General features: G+C 47.2%; 1 protein-coding gene across 2 annotated transcripts; it reads left to right on the forward strand.

Annotated features, from left to right (window-relative positions):
- Window positions 1-349: 349 nt before the first annotated feature.
- Window positions 350-16,774, forward strand: clic4 (chloride intracellular channel 4). 2 transcript variants are annotated; one of them, XM_079174531.1, is made up of 6 exons: window positions 350-714; window positions 10,672-10,781; window positions 12,512-12,637; window positions 13,129-13,235; window positions 14,210-14,391; window positions 14,999-16,774. In XM_079174531.1, the coding sequence occupies exons 1-6, from the start codon at window positions 646-648 to the stop codon at window positions 15,161-15,163; spliced, it is 759 nt and encodes a 252-aa protein (XP_079030657.1). In that variant the 5' UTR covers window positions 350-645; the 3' UTR covers window positions 15,164-16,774. The 2 variants fall into 2 exon arrangements, with proteins under 2 accessions (XP_079030657.1, XP_079030658.1); XM_079174532.1 differs by lacking the exon at window positions 350-714 and adding an exon at window positions 7,521-7,654.
- The last annotated feature ends 60 nt before the right edge of the window (window positions 16,775-16,834 follow it).

The following is a 16,834-nucleotide window of genomic DNA, read 5'->3' on the forward strand; positions in this document are numbered from 1 at the left end:
ATTAAGTAGGAGAGCTTAAAGACTTTGGCAAAAACAGTAAATGGAAGTGCAAAAAAATAATTTAGGAGAATAACATTTAAAAAAATGTCTGGTTTTGAAAGTGATAAATAATTAAATAATTTAAATGAAAAAAGCACAATATAACTACCCAGGAGCGCTGTGTGTCTGCAGCCGCTGAGTGGCTCTGATGCATCCTCCTCACATCCTCCTTCCTCCCAGCAAGGAGACTCCTTTCCTCAGACCCTCCCACATTTTTGTGTGAGTGTGTGCGCGCCTCAGATGACATCACTGCTTTAAATATTCCCGTTGCTTCTCCCCGGCCGTCCTTATCATCACTACTCACCCAGCGTCGCGGTTCAACACGATGTGTTTGTAGCTGAGCTTTGGTTGAAGTTGCACAGCAACGTTGAAACAAATCGCCTCTAGCAGACACCGCTGCCTCCTTGTCCGCTTTCATTACATTAGTCCATTGTGCTTCCAGCACCGGGTTCCTCTGGAGAGAAAGAAAAAGCGCCGACTGGGCTTCAGTACGGGGAGAAGAAAAAGAGAAGAGAGGTGGAGAAGAGGACCGAGCTAAGTCGGGCGTGGTAGCAAGAAGAAAAAAACTCATCTTTGTTAGAAAAACTTCATAAAGTAGCAGCCGCAATGTCGCTGTCTGTACCGCAGAACGGAGTAAAGGCGGACAACGAGCCCGTTATCGAGCTGTTCGTGAAGGTAAGACCGCGGCACAAGTCGCACGGGAGAAGTTTTTTTTAATTTAATTTTGAGTAACTTCAGTGTGTTGTGGTGATGAATGCGTTATTCCTGCCATTCGCTATTCTTTCTACAAACTAGGTTTTTGTTTAGCTAAAACAATTTTAGCTAGCTATACGTTGGTGTTTCACTCACGGGGTTTGCTGTACACTTGATGGAAACGCTACAAGAATATGTTATGGCGCTTTGAGTTATTATTTTGTAATTTTATTTTTTAAGTTTTACATCCATAAATCTATTTTTCCACTCTGGCCATGTGGAGCCTGCAGCGTCACGCGCAGGGCGGATGCAGCTTCCCTCTCCCATCGAGTGGAGAGAGGAGCCTGCCACGCCGAACACTGGCCGCTAATTCGTTAACAAAAGCCGAGCAGTAGTGGACCAGCCGAGCAGACTCACCACTGCAACATGTGCGCGCTTGCTGCGGTTACATGTTAATGCTTCATACAATGTAAAGCTTCTCAGAATGATATAAACAGTTTCCATCCAGCCCTCCGTGGACACTGGAGTGGACTCGAACCAGCCGTTTGACCGTTAAGTCGGGTCACCGTGTCATCACTCAAAAGTCTGCCATCAAAGAAATATTTTTTTAAACAGATTAGTTTTGTGATGCTGTTGCTGTGCACAGTTTTCCAAGTTGTCTTCACACTTTGTGTGGCGACAGAGTGAAAGAGGATTTGTGGGCCATTGTTACTGTATGTTGCAGCTGTGTGTCCTCTGTGCTGTTGTTGACACTGGTTGTTATCTAACGTCATATATTTAGAACTGTAGGTGTTTCCTTATGGGAAGCACAATTCATCACATTTAGACATGATGATAGACTAGCTTGATGGACTTGTCTTCAGATAATAACTCTTTTTTTCTATTTTTATGACACCCGATCAACAGCACCACTGCCTTCCCTAAAACTGTAGGCGTATATCAAACGGCCTGGGCCTCAGCAGTGGGGATGGTGGAGGGGCTGTGAATGGCTGTTTTTCTTTCTTCAGCCTGCTGCTTTGCAGGGCGGGAAAATGGCAGAGGGAAGAAAAAAGGGGGAGCATGGGGCTGGGGACAGGGGGGAGTGGGAGGGAGTTATGGGGTCCTGACTGGGAGAGGGTGGGGGGTCACTGACCAGAAGAGCGAGCACTCAACAGTAATGATGACGGTGGAAGCGTGTAGCCCCGGGGCAAAATAAAAAAAAGCATTTGTTAGATGCTGTGGATGAGCTGGTACTCGGTTAGCTCAGGCCTGTTAAAAGTTCTCAGTAGAAATACTGAAAAACCCCCTCTGTCCTACTCGAGTTGTTAAAGGAGAAGCCTTTGTTGTGAGGCATTGATGAGGCTGAGCAGCAGAACAAATGGAAACGAACTGGCCGGCAGCACCATTTCTTATACCTCTCAAAGCCTACGGGAGAGAGGTTACATCACCCCCCCAGGCCTGGAAGCTTTACACATGTGGCCAACTCTTCACACAGACGTCGTGTGTGTGTGTGTGTGTGTGTGTGTGTGTGTGTGTGTGTGTGTGTGTGTGTGTGTGTGTGTGTGTGTGTGTGTGTGTGTGTGTGTGTGTGTGTGTGTGTGTGTGTGTGTGTGTGTGTGTGTGTGTGTGTGTGTGTGTGTGTGTGTGTGTGTGTGTGTGTGTGTGTGTGTGTGTGTGTGTTAGCCTTTTGGTCTCTATCGCCCCTTGCGTTGTGTCTTGTTGTGCCGGCGTCTGACATGTCCACATCTATTATTGAGGCCGTTGTTCTTGCTGCGCCGCATTAAACACGATCATGGGAGACAATGGCGGGGGCGCGCAGGTTGCCATAGGCGAGCCGGGCCCCTGGGAGGAGCAGATAACGAACCGTGTGTGCTCCAAACACACAAGTGTCAGATCTGTTGGGGCACCGCCACATATCAAAGCTGACTAATCATGCTTCTAGGACACGAGTTGCCACTGTGTCTGTACAGGGTGTTTACCCATTAAAAAGTAGCTGACCGTCCCAGTTCAGAGACACTTTGATGATCTTGCAACTTTTCCACCTGTAGTGTTTACAGCCACAGTCGGCGCTATGGGAACACTTTGCACTGTGCTCATCTTTTGTGGGCGTGAAGTCATTGTCAGTTTATATTGCACCCTGTTGCAAATTAGCGTGATATAATGCCTTTTTTATAAGAGGGAGGATCGACCCTTGATCTCATCACGGTGCGTCAGATTAGATATTGTTTTGTAGCCGGTGCGCTGTAGAGGGTGACTTCCCGAGCATCCACCCATGTCTGTTTCGCTCGACACTTCCACACATCACATGGTAGAAGCTGCAATAGGAGACCCTGGATCTGATGTATTTATGTACTGTGATAGTTGAGGGGGGGGGGGGGTGTATTACTCTGATACAAGACATCTGAAAGGGATGAAAGGGTGCAGCTGCATATAGTGATGTGGAATTATTGGAAGATGTTCCTCTTGTAAAGCGAGATGCATCCATCCGTCTCTATTGATTACAGCGCTACCTGGTCTGCTGGTTGTCTTGTAATACTTCTACAATATGTCGAAGGAGAGTCGCTGTCGTTGATGTGCATCATTCTCCTCATTAAATCATCACCAGTTTGTTTATGTTCTCTTTTACAAAGCTGCGTAGCGAGTCATCCTCCGCCAGCATATGAGCCGGCTGTTTGACGGCGAACAGAATATAGATGAGTCGAGAGGAACAGTCGTGTGCCAAGATCACACCGCCCTCTCACCAAACCTTCTGCTGCCTCCAGACTTCTACGCTCTTGGCAGCGGTAGCAGCAGAGCCAGTAAACGTGCTGGAGGAGTTTTTTAAAGTCTGGATGGCACAAGAGACCGTCTGTGTTTTGTGTAAGTCCATGGGAACCGTGGAGACGGAAGCCTGCACCACGCCAGAGTAAGAGGCTGCACTCTGTAGAAGGACTGAATGCTCAACGCACAGTGTTGCGTCTCTCTCCTAAAGGCCTCGGGAAGAGCTGCTCGGGTCACATTGCGCCATCGGTCGCCACATGTGACAATCGGAGGTCTGCCTTGTGATGAGCTGTTTTTATGGACACACAATCGCCCTTTTCAGCAGTTGCTGTGCTCGGTGGTATTGTTGGCAATTGAGTAACCGCTTGGAATAGGAAATCAATAGAGCAGTTTATTTTTTTTCCCATAGCACACAGCAATGCTGCAGTCAGCATCATGAGTTAGGGGACAAAGATTAATGGCTCGTTACTGTCGTAGAGCTGTTGTGGATTTTGCTCCTGCAGCACCTGGCCCGTCACCGCGCCTTCATTGTAACCGACTCCGGACGCAGGCCCGATCGATCCGGCACCGTGTCATCGTTACACCGGTCTGAAGAGGAGCTTTTCAGACGGCACGATCAGAAGTTTCATTTCGTGTTCTTGTTCGTAGAATAAATCTTTCTTGGCTGGGTCTGGATTAAGAATGTGCTGTGTGAAATCATGTTGTGCGGGTATATCCTCAGGAAAAGCTTAGTTCGCCCTGTTGTGGGGAGGAAGAGCTCGTTTGTGCTGCCCGACCAGGAAGCCAGCGGCTAATGAGGCATTTCTCCCACGAGCTCAAGGACGGGAAGTGAGGCCACCCTCCAACAACATGGATCCGAGACTTTGAAGATGTGATCCAAACAGAGCGTCTTGTGTGTTCATGGGTTGGTGTGTTTTACTTGATAACTAATAGGGCTGCACAGGTTACCGCTGCATACATTACCTACGAGGTCAGGATGCAGAGGAAAAACGAGCCTTGACCGACTCTACCTCTCTGTTACATCATCTTCACTGTCAGTGTGTGTGTGTGTGTGTGTGTGTGTGACACCCCCCCTTAAAAGAGGAGAATCTGCCCTGCTCGCTACACATGTAACTCAATCACACTCAACATGATCCCGTCCGCTTGTGTTTCCCGTGCTGTGTTCTTCATAGCAGAGCCGTCTGAAGTGTATACAACCTAAAGCGGAGCACCTGAACGTGGAGGATTGGATGACAGGGCCATCTTTCCGGACTCATCATCAATCCTCCAAGGTGCACAGTGGTGTTTCCCAAATATCCATCCGGGCTTTCTTTGTCTTTCAGTACGTCCCCGACGGGTACAGAGAGGCAACTCAATTGCAGGTCAGAGTGGACGCAAACGGCGAGTGGCCAGAGAGAGAGAGAGAGACGCACTCACTGTCTGCTCAGAATTACCGATGAGGCCAGTTTGTGAGGCCACTGTGCGGGCCTCTGCTGCCATGCATATCTGGCGTGGGCGGTAGCAGCATGCTGGCATTGTGTCGGTGCCAAAGGGCTGGTTCACAGCTGTCAAGACGAGAGTTGCTACTGGATTCGTTTTGGTTCAAAATGGAACTACTTCGGCCCCGTACAGAGACGTTTTAGATGCTTTATGATAGACGCGTGGAGGCGAGTTGTTATTTCGTATGCAAATGTGAGGAAAAACAAGGAGATTGAAGTTACAAGTTTGGGGTTCTTTGTGTGTGCGGGTGTGCATAAGTGGGTGGGGAGTTGGAGCTGGTGCCGACCTCCGTCTGCAGCACTGTTTGTGTTCGACACTTGAAACAACAGTCAGAGCGAGGGTGATTGTTGGTTCATGCTGATCTCCCACATGGCCGTCTGTTTGTTTTCCCGTCGTGCTGGTTCTGAATCGCTCCTCACCAAACACCCGTCCTCTGCCTCAAGAAACCTGAACTGGTTTGTCCTATCTCTTCTACTCCGGGGCTAAAATCAGTGGTTATGACATCATGGTTGTGCCGTAAGCCTCTTTTTTAGACTTCAGTCTCCAACTTTCCACAGAACCCCGGCGGTTCTCAGACGGCGCTACCGTGCTCCAGCACAGTAGGCCTGTGTCTGACGGGAAGTCTCGAGGTTTCCACTGAATGATGTCAGCCTGAGTCAGAGCCACACCAAGGATGTGATGGCGTTTCCATATTGCAGCAGGATCTGACTCCTCTCTACACTCATCTCTCCCAGGACCCAGACATAGTTGTTCAGTCATGGGACCTCAAGACCTTTTTGGTAATTGTCAAAATCAGCCGATAGGACTGAGTATTTTAAACGGTGGCATTAGATGCCCTGTTGAATTCTTTGCTTATTGTTTTATCATGTGGGTTCTGGCTGAAATAGTCATCTTTTCCAGTTTTTGTTAAAGAAATGTTCTTGAAGGGCTGCTTGTGTTTAGACAATCAATATTTGAGAAGTTGGGTTCTTTTTGTGAAATAAGGATACGTCTTTTGTAGAAAGACACCAGCTATCAAAAAACAGACTTTAATTACATGTTTTGACCTCTAAACTTCTCAGCTTGTCTTATTTACTCTGTGACCTCACCATTTACAAGCTGCAGCCAGAGAATGGATGGTATTTATGCTTGAAGAACGAGTAACTGATTGAATAGTTACCATTCGTTTAGTTTTTCACCTGCAGATCATCTTTAGCCTGGTTGCATCTTCCTGAACACTTGTCTTGTTTGTTCAGGCATCTAAATGGTGGAAACATGTCGGCAGCTTGAATCTAAAAATATAGTTTGTGGCCTTCGAAACCTCTGTAGTGTATGCTTAGACAGTGTCAGGGTTCTAGTCTCTACCCTGCTGACATGCCCTTGAGCAACGCATCGAATCATTCCAGGTGTAGGGCCTTGACCTCTGACCTGCCTTTTGGAGTGGGACATATGAGAAAAGGTTTAGAATGTCTTCAGACCACCGTGGGCAGAGAAACCGTGTCTGAAGCGGCCCGCTCTGGGTTCCACTGCTCGGGGAATTCACGGTCCTGACTCCAGCCTCACACTGTATACTTGTCCAGCAAACAGGGAGAGGCGTTGCCATGACATTACCATGGCTGCCCACTCTCAAACAGACATTCCTGCTGCGTGTCAGAGCAGCAGCAGCAGCAGCAGCAGGAGCAGCAGGAGGAGGAGGAGGAGGAGGAGGAGGAGGAAAGCTGCAGCACTTGTTATATCGCCAATTCCTTTTTCGGTCAAATCGTGGCTTGAACTTGCTGAGCAGCCCACCCAATTTAGAACATGAAGTGTGTTGGGGAGGGGAAGGCAGGTCAGCCATGTTGCTAAAATTAGGCTGTGAGCAGAGACTGGGTGGAGGGCCGTGCGCAGCCCGAACAGGATCCAACGTGGTCTCACATCGTTAGTCTAAGATGGGGAAACTTCTGTCTTCCATAAATACAGGAGGAACTTGTGACTAGATATCTCGGTAGAAATATGAGGTCGAGGTTAAGTTGAACAGCTCTTGCCTTTTTTTTTTATAGATGCAGGCTCGTAAAATTTAATAGGACTTGACTTGTGTAGAGGATGCCTTCTGTGCCTGTTAAAAGTGCACATACCTTCAAGTGCGTACATGGTCACATTATGTTCAAGCTTAGTTACGGTCTCTTTTACCCCCGAGACGTGAGAAGTTGGCCATTACATCAGCGGCTACTTGAGCATAGTTTATAGGGGAAACGATAAAGAGGTAGTGAAAGCAGTGTGTGTGTGTGTGTGTGTGTGTGTGTGTGTGTGTGTGTGTGTGTGTGTGTGTGTGTGTGTGTGTGTGTGTGTGTGTGTGTGTGTGTGTGTGTGTGTGTGTGTGTGTGTGTGTGTGTGTGTGTGTGTGTTTAAAAACACTTTTTCTTTTCAAAGACACCACTTGCTGACTGAGGTCTCATTGTTCCGTTGCGGGATCACGCCGTCCTGGACACAACCTCCTAGATAACATCCGACTTGAGCATGACTCACACCCTCCACTGGGCAGCTGTGTGTGTGTGTGTGTGTGTGGCAATAATTAAGCAAGCATCTGTTGACTCACGGTCCCTCCATTGAGCCTAAATAAAGCTTGAGAGTCTGTTGGCAGTAGTCAGCTGCTGCTTCTGTGCCCCAGACGTTGTTATAACTGCTTCACATCGGAGGAAATCACTGAACAAATCTCTGTGAAAGATGGCGTAACCGTCTGCAAGATGTGAGTCATTCTTGACCAAAAACAGAAAAGTGTTCCCGTTCAATGCTGCTTGTATTTGTAATCAAACTACTGCTTTTCTTCTCGGGGAGTAAGGGGAACTTTTTCAACTGACATGCTTTGCCTTATAAGGGTCCGCTTGAATTTATAAGTGTTTATTTTTATTGGGGTGTTTTTTTTCTCCCCTTGCTAACTGGTGATGACGTACCTAGAACTGTACAAACAGTCAGGGCTTTGTGTTGTTGCTGAAGGTTGAATGTCACACTGTAATAGTGGCCCTCTGGAAAGTGTGAGTAGGGTGGAGGAGAGCAATGCTGGGAGGGGGTGTCCTTCATACTCGTTTGTGGGCCATAGGCTTCATGTCATGTTGTTTTGGTTTTCCTCATCTACGGTGCTTCTTTGAAACGTTATTCAGCACAACTACTGCTGACCACCACCTCACTTGAGTCTTTAACGAGGCAGCGGAAACGCAGCTCCGACAGCATCGTCACGTATACTAAACAACGCCACCCTCTTCAGTGGGAGTAACAGGACATTTCTGGAATAGTCTCACCCCCTCCACCCCCACCGCCGTCCCTCCCTGGCTCCACCGAGAGGCCCAGGATAAGGGGGAGAGAAGGAGGAGGAGGAAGAAACGAACAGCGTGCCAAAGAAGCACACGGCCACGAGCTTGCTGTCTTTTCTCTTCCTCCCACTTAAAGCATCCATTAACCGCCCGCTCCCCTTCACGTCTGCGATACCTCCATTCCTTCCTATTTGCTCTAATAGCTCTCTCGCTCTCTGCAGCAGATCCCTGCCGCCGGTGTCTTTTGGCAGAGAGCCGCAGTCTGCGCCGCTGCAGACTCCAGAGGGTAGGAGCGCCGCAGAGGGAGAAAGCAAAGATTGAAATGTCTCCCTCAGCTGCTGCTGCTGCTGCGGCCTTTTCTTCTCGGCCACTTGAGACGCAGAACTGTCATTGTGTTGAAGTACAGTGAACGGCTTTTGATTTTCAAATGTCATGGCGTCGTGTGGTTTGAATTGTTGTCCCTACAGAAAGGGGGAGCACACCTGTGAGCTGGTAATCCCCTTCCCCCCCCCACACACACACACACGTGTCTGTCTATCGCCATGGGAACAGTCGCTGCGCTGCATCGCCACCCTCGGTCCAGCACTGAATGGCTCTCTGTAGGGAAATATGGGAGTAATCATCCCATTGGTGTCTATCTGATCCGCTAAGGATCAGCTAATGCCAGGCTTGTGTTGTGATGGCCATGAACCATGATACCCCCGACACTTCATGGCCGAAGCTTTATTTTAGAATTGAATCATGTAAGGTAAAAGGGAGGGAGGGGGGGGGGGGCTTTCATTTGCCGAACAAAGGCAGTGATCTAATCCAAGCTTTTCTCATATTGAATTCAGAAGGGGTTGGGCAGAGGGAGAGGACAGTACAATGGGAGCCAGGAGGCAGATCAAACAGAGCCGTCCCACTGAGCGTCCCACTGAGCGTCCCACGGAGGACAACAGCAGCCAGCCTGTCCGCACCGGCAAGGAGCCGCTGGACTCTCTGAACACAAAGTCCACCATTGAATCTGCATCTCTGATATTAAACAAATATATTCCGTTCAGATAATGCTCCAGCTCAAACTGATTTGAATCTTTTTATTTATTTTATTCAGCGCTCTTTGCAAGTCTGTGTGAAAACACAGTTGATTTGTGCACCTCCTTTGCATTACTCGTGTAGTCCCACTTTGCATGTCACCTCTGCAGGACAGACGCAGAAGGGAATGAGGAATGAGGAGTGAGGAATGAGGAGTGACTGACCACAAAAACAAAACGATATTCAGCCGTTTGGCAGAAGCTCTGCTACAGTAACGCGCTGAATGGAGAGCTGCATTCCAGAGCACCGATACTTGAATAACCTCCATGCTTGTCCTTGTGAATAGAAGAATAAGGTGCCTTCTTTATTGGCCTGCACAATGGCATACCTTGACAGGCACGTAGCTCTGTGCCCAGTCTATCATGAAGGTTGTGGCACGTCGGGTGTATTATTTGTTAATGAAAAGCGGCAAATGACTGATTTTGGTCTCACTAAAAAATAAAAAGGGTGTTCTTGGAGCGGACGTCGTTGTGCGTCAGGCAGATGCCATTAAGACACCGTGCAAAGCTTAGTGAGATAAATGAAATGCTTATTCTTCCCTCTGGATGTAGAATCCAAACCATATCTGTCCTCTGCTACACGCTGCTCGTACATGGCTGTGAGTTGAGCAAAGTGAGGGATGATTTAGGGAGTTGGAGAGAGACGGGAGTGGGCGCTACAAAGAGATGGAGGCTCGTTGGGACGACCGGAGAGATCTCTGTTTGCAGCCTCCCTGTTGACTGCTGTGTGTGCGACAGCGAGACAGAAAATCGCCGCTATTGTTGCCTTTTCTCATCAGAAAACGTGCATGTTGTGTTTCCAATGTTTGAAATCTCTTCCTCAAAATACTTTTTTTTTTTGGAGGATGCGCGCCACTTCCGTTGATGCCATTCCCAGCTGCTCGGCCTTGTGTTTGTGCAGTCGAGCGAAAAGAGGAAACAAGAGGCGGTCGCAGTCTTGAGCACTCCAGAGGTGTCCTCTTACTCTTGGACATTAGTTTTGCACATTAATGGAGGGGGGGGTGTGCAGAAGTATTTAAAACAAGGAGGGTTTACTCTCTCCACGCTTTCCCTCCTACCTAGAGTCTTTTTCGAGGGCAGATCTGTAATGTGTATGAAGGAGTCTTTGTCTGAACCGGGCCCTGTAGTGCAGTAAAATACCCCGGGCCGTAAAGGTTGTGCAACAGAGATGCGGTTTCTATCAAGACTGTCGGTGGTAGAAACCTGTTGCAGATGTTTTTTAAGGTCGTTGTCTGCTATCTTGTGTTTTATGCTCGCAATAATTACATCCCTCCGTAAGATAAAAACTGGTGCCTTCCAGTCGTCAGGAACAGTGCCTGCAATATAGTGCTGATAGTTAATCTACTCCCGTTCTAACCCTCTTTCTGTCTGTGTGTTTACCGAAGGCGGGAAGTGATGGCGAGAGCATCGGGAACTGCCCCTTCTCCCAGAGACTCTTCATGATCCTGTGGCTCAAAGGAGTCGTCTTCAACGTCACCACGGTGGACCTCAAGAGGTGAGTCTTCCTTATCTTTGGGAAAAAAAGCTCCTTTTTGATAGCGTCCTAGGTCTTTATCTGGGCGTTTCCTCAAAGGCCTTAGCGGCTCCGTAACGCCTTGATCCAGCCCCACCTCTGACACGCTCGCTTCATCCCCGCTGCTTATTTGGTTTTCCCATGACCCTTTTCTCAGGCCGGGGGGGGGGGGGGGGGGGGTCAGAGGAACATAAACATACTGACTCTGGAGAGGCTATTTTAGGTTCTTTCTCCGCTCGCTTCCTGTCTAGATTTTGGTGGGTTATTTTTCGTCCTACAGGCATCAGAACACGCGGATCCTCTGTAATGCCGACCACTAAAGATTGGCTTCCACATGCGAATGCCAGTACCAAACCCGCTATGTGTCTGTGTGTGTGTGTGTGTGTGATTCATCTAAATGCTCCCTGAAATGTTTTTCCACTTGTTAAGGCAGGACAGGCAAGAGCCTGATTATTTTTTCAGACGTGGTCAAGATGGCCGTCTGGCTTTCTTCGTCACGTGCCTTTTTTTTGACTCAAGAGATTCAAGATTTCTGTCATCTTGATCCAAAGCCTGCCTCGTCCGTGTGACAGCCGGTTCCTCGCCGGGCGTCTCCTCCTCTGGGACACGGAGACAACCGCTTGCTGGCAAAACACAACAGAGATGCACTTGATAAATACCGGGCCTCTTTTGTACAGCTAAAAGAAGGAAAGCAGTGTCCGTTTGACTAGACATTTGGTCTTCATACATACCTGCACGTTCAAGACGAGCGCATAGGTTTGGCTATATTTGCATATAGATTTTCCCTAACAGAGAGTAACATAAAACAGAGCTGGCTGGTAACCTGTAAAGAGCAGTGTGGGATGTCCTCCTACTGAGCAGAGTCTGTTCCCCTTCACTCCTCAAACAAACCTTTTTGGTCAGCCGGCGTGTCAACTTTATCTTTTTATTTCTCTCCAGAGGAACAAGTGACCCAGGCTTTGTCTTGTCCCCGCTGTATCGTGTCCGTAACCTTGAGTAAACAAAGCGTCTGTGTAAAAGAAGGCGTGTGTTTGTCATATTTATGGCTCGTTTATTGTTGCATTTAAATAGGACGCACGTGTTTACTCCTGTAGAAGGACACGATTGTCACATGTCGCTGCCATAAGGCGAAATGACGTCTTCTCAAGGCTGTTATGTTAATATTTGTTTCTGCGATGAAAGCCTGTGTTTGTTGCCCAATGAGTGATATCAACGGGTGAGGTTGCCACTTCCCCTCCGCATGCCAAAGATTCAAAGTCATTTCCCGTATTTTGGTGCCCTCGGATGGCTTTTCCCAAAGCTCGGCCACAGTCGTCATAACCAAAAACCTGCCCATTTTGAAAAGTCTCTATGGTTACATGAGATCAAAGAGGATCCAGGCTGGCTAACCCCAAATCTGTTCGTCTCTAACAGACACGGCCGTGTGTTATGTTGTCTTCATGCTGGAGGGATTTAAGCGTCTGTTGTGTTCACGCTGCTCATTCAACACATGCTCGTTTTTGTGTGTGTGTGTGTCTCGGTGTCATCTGCCTGCCAGAGACATCTGTTACGCACTCACCGAGATACAAGCGCGCACACACACGACCACTTATGAATCTTGTGTTATTCACGGTGCATATGTTTAATACATGGGAATGACCGCTGCTGTTACTATTAGATCCACATGCGTTATAAACGTGTTTTTTTAAAATTGGCTTCGACGTCTCTTCCAGGAAGCCAGCAGACCTCCAGAACCTGGCCCCGGGCACACACCCCCCCTTCATCACCTTCAACGGCGAGGTCAAAACCGACGTCAACAAGATCGAGGAGTTCCTCGAGGACGTCCTCTCTCCACCCAAGTGAGCGCTTTCCCATCGCCGTGGCAACGCGTTGACGCGCTGCCGTCACGAGCGCACTGTTATTTTAAAGGCTCTGGCAGCATGTAATGAGCGGTAGAGGCCTTATAGGGATTTAATGGGGTATAAATGTTTCACTTAAGGCATAAGGCTTGTGTTCTATCATTTTCTTATTGCCATGAAGATGTGTCGATTCCTCACTCCATATTTCTGACTTAAAATGGGTCACAAATGTATACTTGCATGTTTTTAAAAGCTGAATAAATAGCCTAAAACAGCTGGGCCCTATAGTGTTTAGAAAACATTAGTCAAATAGGAGTATTGCATGTGCTGAGAGCTATTTCCATCTGTGGAAAAAAGGGTTAGGCTTCAAAAGAACATTACTAGAATTATCCTTTAACCACCACATAAATACATATACTGTATACATATACATATATATGTGTGTGTGTGTGTGTGTGTGTGTATTTACTTGTTTGTGTGCTTGTGTGCAGGTACATGAAGCTTGGTGCAAGGCACCCAGAGTCAAACACAACTGGTATGGACATCTTCGCCAAGTTTTCAGCGTTCATTAAGAACTCGAAACCAGATGCAAATGAGGGTAAGTTACCTGTATATGTATGTGACACACACACACACACGCACGCACTGGTTACGAGTATAGATCCAGAAGCCTTCCAGTTGTGTTGGGAGAGCTCTCTGGTTGCTAGGCGACATTGGTAGCCCTGCCCTGATTGGTGGTTTTACGGCCTCACACATGAACACAGAGCTTTTGTTCCTCTTGTCCTCACGCTCCCCGTCTCACCTGCTGGAGCACTCTGGAAAACCGCAGAGCAGCCAACCTGACTAGCGCTCACTATCTCATCCCTCCTGCATCCCGGACCCCCGCTGTAAGAGAGGGAGGGGCTCATGTCACAAACACGGATATGCAGTCTATTGTCTCGTAGATTCTGTGGCAATTAGTGGTATTCACAAAATACCAAGCTTCTGTATCATGTTTTTAGCCGTCTGCTCTCCAGCCTGGGAAAATATTGAACCGCGGTGAGCTGGATGTGAAAACCAAGGCTGTGTCAACAGCAGTTTGAGGCTGAATCTCATGGTTCAATGATAAGTGCTCTCCAACACAACAGGTCAGGTCTGCTGGTGCACGACCTGCTGGAACATTCATGTCACATTTCACAACAATAGAATGAATTGTTTAATGAACGACCCCTAGATGGATGGAGATGGGGTGAGGAGGACAAAGTGTAACACCTGTGCAATGAAATGCACATTGAATCCATTGAAATGTGTGGTCTGTGTGATAAGCTTTGAATACAATGTGTTACAGCAGCACATCATTCTAGGTGCCTATGACTTGTGTGTTTTCTGCATTTATAATGTGCACAGTGTACATGCACACAAGGGCTCGTCTCTTGATGAAATGCTGCCCCCATGTGGTCAGACAGCATATGATGCAGCAGGAAGCCTCAGGAAAAGCCTGGCTAATGTAACACTGCTTAAAGATTATTTGCTCATACATTATATATATATAATTAAAATCATTTTTGTAATATCTCTTGTGTCTCCTTGCAGCTTTGGAGCGCGGCCTCCTGAAGACGCTGCAGAAGCTGGACGAGTATCTCCGCTCACCGCTGCCCGACGAGATCGACCACAACAGCATCGAGGACGTCAAGGTCTCCGACCGCAAGTTCCTGGACGGTGACGAGATGACCCTGGCTGACTGTAACCTGCTGCCCAAGCTGCACATAGTCAAGGTGAGTGTTTTTAAAAACATCGCTGAATCGTCAGCCACAGGTGAAACACCTGTATGTTTATGCAGGGTCTCCAAAGGGCACGAGGTCACCAAACTCCCTGAAACGATGAGAATACTAAAGTACAGGTGCAATCAGTGAGATATCAGTCGGTCAAGATCAAGTCGTTACACTCCCACATGCTCCAGGGAATGAGTTTAAGTAGACAAAATAAGTGTCTTTTTTTATTAATCATTTGGTTTGTATAAATAAAAAATGGCCATCACAATTTCCCCGTTTCCTAGTTGATGCCATCAAACACCTTGTTTTGTCCGACTAACAGTCCAACACTCAGAGAGGTTCAGGTCACCATCAATGACGATGAAGGAAAGCAGCAAAGCTCCATACATTAGGAGCTGGAACTAGTGAATATCTGGCATTTACTTTTTTAGAACTGTTAAACAATTACTCAACAGTGTTTATTGATGAATTATTGAGGATTTGTTTTTGCATCCCGGTGCTTCACAAGGACCGACCGGTCTTATATCTCTGGCGCTCTTGAGGTTTCTAACAGAACTCGTTGCTCACTCTGTGACACGTCTCTCTAACTTCTGATACCTTTTGTCTCCAGGTGGTGGCCAAGAAGTACAGAGGCTTTGACATCCCCAAAGAGATGACGGCCATCTGGAAGTACCTGAACATCGCCTACACCTGCGAGGAGTTCACCAACACCTGCCCCAGTGACAAAGAGATCGAGATAGCTTACGGAGACGTAGCCAAGAGGCTGGTCAAATAAGCTCCTCCCTCCATCCCTCACCCCCCTCCGTCACCCCACCACCTCTCTCCACACTCTCCTCCACCGAGACTGATGTGCTCTTTCACGAGAACGAAAAAAAAAAAAAACTCTGGACTTCTTTTCCTTCTCTCCTCATCTAGCGCCCCAAAAAATGCATGAACCCTTCTCGATCATTTTTTTTCTTCTTTTTTTCGAAGACCTCCAATTTTAGTTGATTCAGCAAAAAGGTCCCCGTTGTTCCACCTTTTTAATTCCTCATTTATTTCCTTTTTGTTTGCCGCTGAATGTTGTGAGGCGGAGAAGAAGCAGCCAGACGTGTGTATCAGTGCTTATCGGTGTCGGGAGCCTCGTCAAACACACTCCCTGATAAGTGCAGGGGGGCAAGGTCACAAGCTGTTGTTGATTTTTCTTCTGTTGTCTGTTTAATGTTGAATCGCTCTTTTCTAGCATTACTTTAAATGGAGAACCGAGCTTTGGGCGTATTAAGAGGCATTGTAAACAGTGTTGAAGCTTCAGTGTTTTTTTTTTTTTTTTGGGCTTAAGTATTCGGCAGGTTTCAGCCAGAGCCGATCCAAACGTGATTCGGTCGACGTATCGTGCAAGAGATTCTTTATTTTAATGTCGAGCTGCTTAAGATAAATCGATACAATTGTAACGGCAGTTACAGCTACCTGTTATCCCAGCTCTGATTTCCTCATTGTCTCCAGTAGCTCAGCTCAGCAGAATTGTAAGGGAAGTTCCCGGTAGCCGCTGCAGAAGTGACGACTCAGGACAAATCTGAAACATCCCACCGTATGTAGCGCACAGATTTTGAAGGTTGTGCGGATGTCTGTGGCCTTTTGTCCCGTCGCCACAGCGAAACTGGCCGACTCTTTTTCTTCACTCGTGAAAGCACGAAGGAAAGTCTTTTGGTCGTGCGGTTTAGATCACACGTGGCAGACTCCAAAAATACTGGTCTCACTGTGGATAGGATGACTCCGGCTATGTAAACAAAGAAACCACACACTCACTGCCCCCCCCCCCCCCCCCCCCCAACACTCCATAGCATACAGGATGAAGGACACTATGTGCAGTCAGGCACCAGGAAAGGCTACACGAAATATATTTATGACTCAAGGACTGTAGGAGAGGAGTGCAGAACGAAGACCTTCCTCTTCAGTGTGTAGACGTGTCTCTGTGGTAGTGAGTCTATGTTGTGATACTGTAGCTCCAGAAGTGCTTTAGTGCGGACTAAGCAAAACCTCTTTTCTCCCGTTTGCCATATATACATTTTTTTTTTCAGACATTTGTTATGAAACAAATTTGATTTAAAAAAAAAAAAAAAAAAAGGAATTGTAAATATTTGTTTTGATTGCTCAGAATTCAATGTGTACATTTTATACATTTCATGTGACTTGAGGAATACGGGCTGCTTTGATTTTAAATCTCGATAAACCTTACTCCTATTTGCCTTACTTGTTTTTCTCTCTGCGGATGTTTTGCAGGACGGTTTTTCAGAGATCATTTCATTACAACAGTTGTGATGTTGTACGAAGAAAATATCCAAGCTATATCGTGGCTTTTTTTTTTAACAATATTGACTGAATTGAAATAAACATATTGGCACTCTGACTCCTGTGTTGTGTTGGTGGTCTTGTCTTTTACTTGAAGAGATCGGGTTGCCTTTGGTCC

The sequence above is a fragment of the Pholis gunnellus genome, assembly GCF_910591455.1.
Source record: "Pholis gunnellus genome assembly, chromosome: 15".
NCBI lineage: Eukaryota > Metazoa > Chordata > Actinopteri > Perciformes > Pholidae > Pholis > Pholis gunnellus.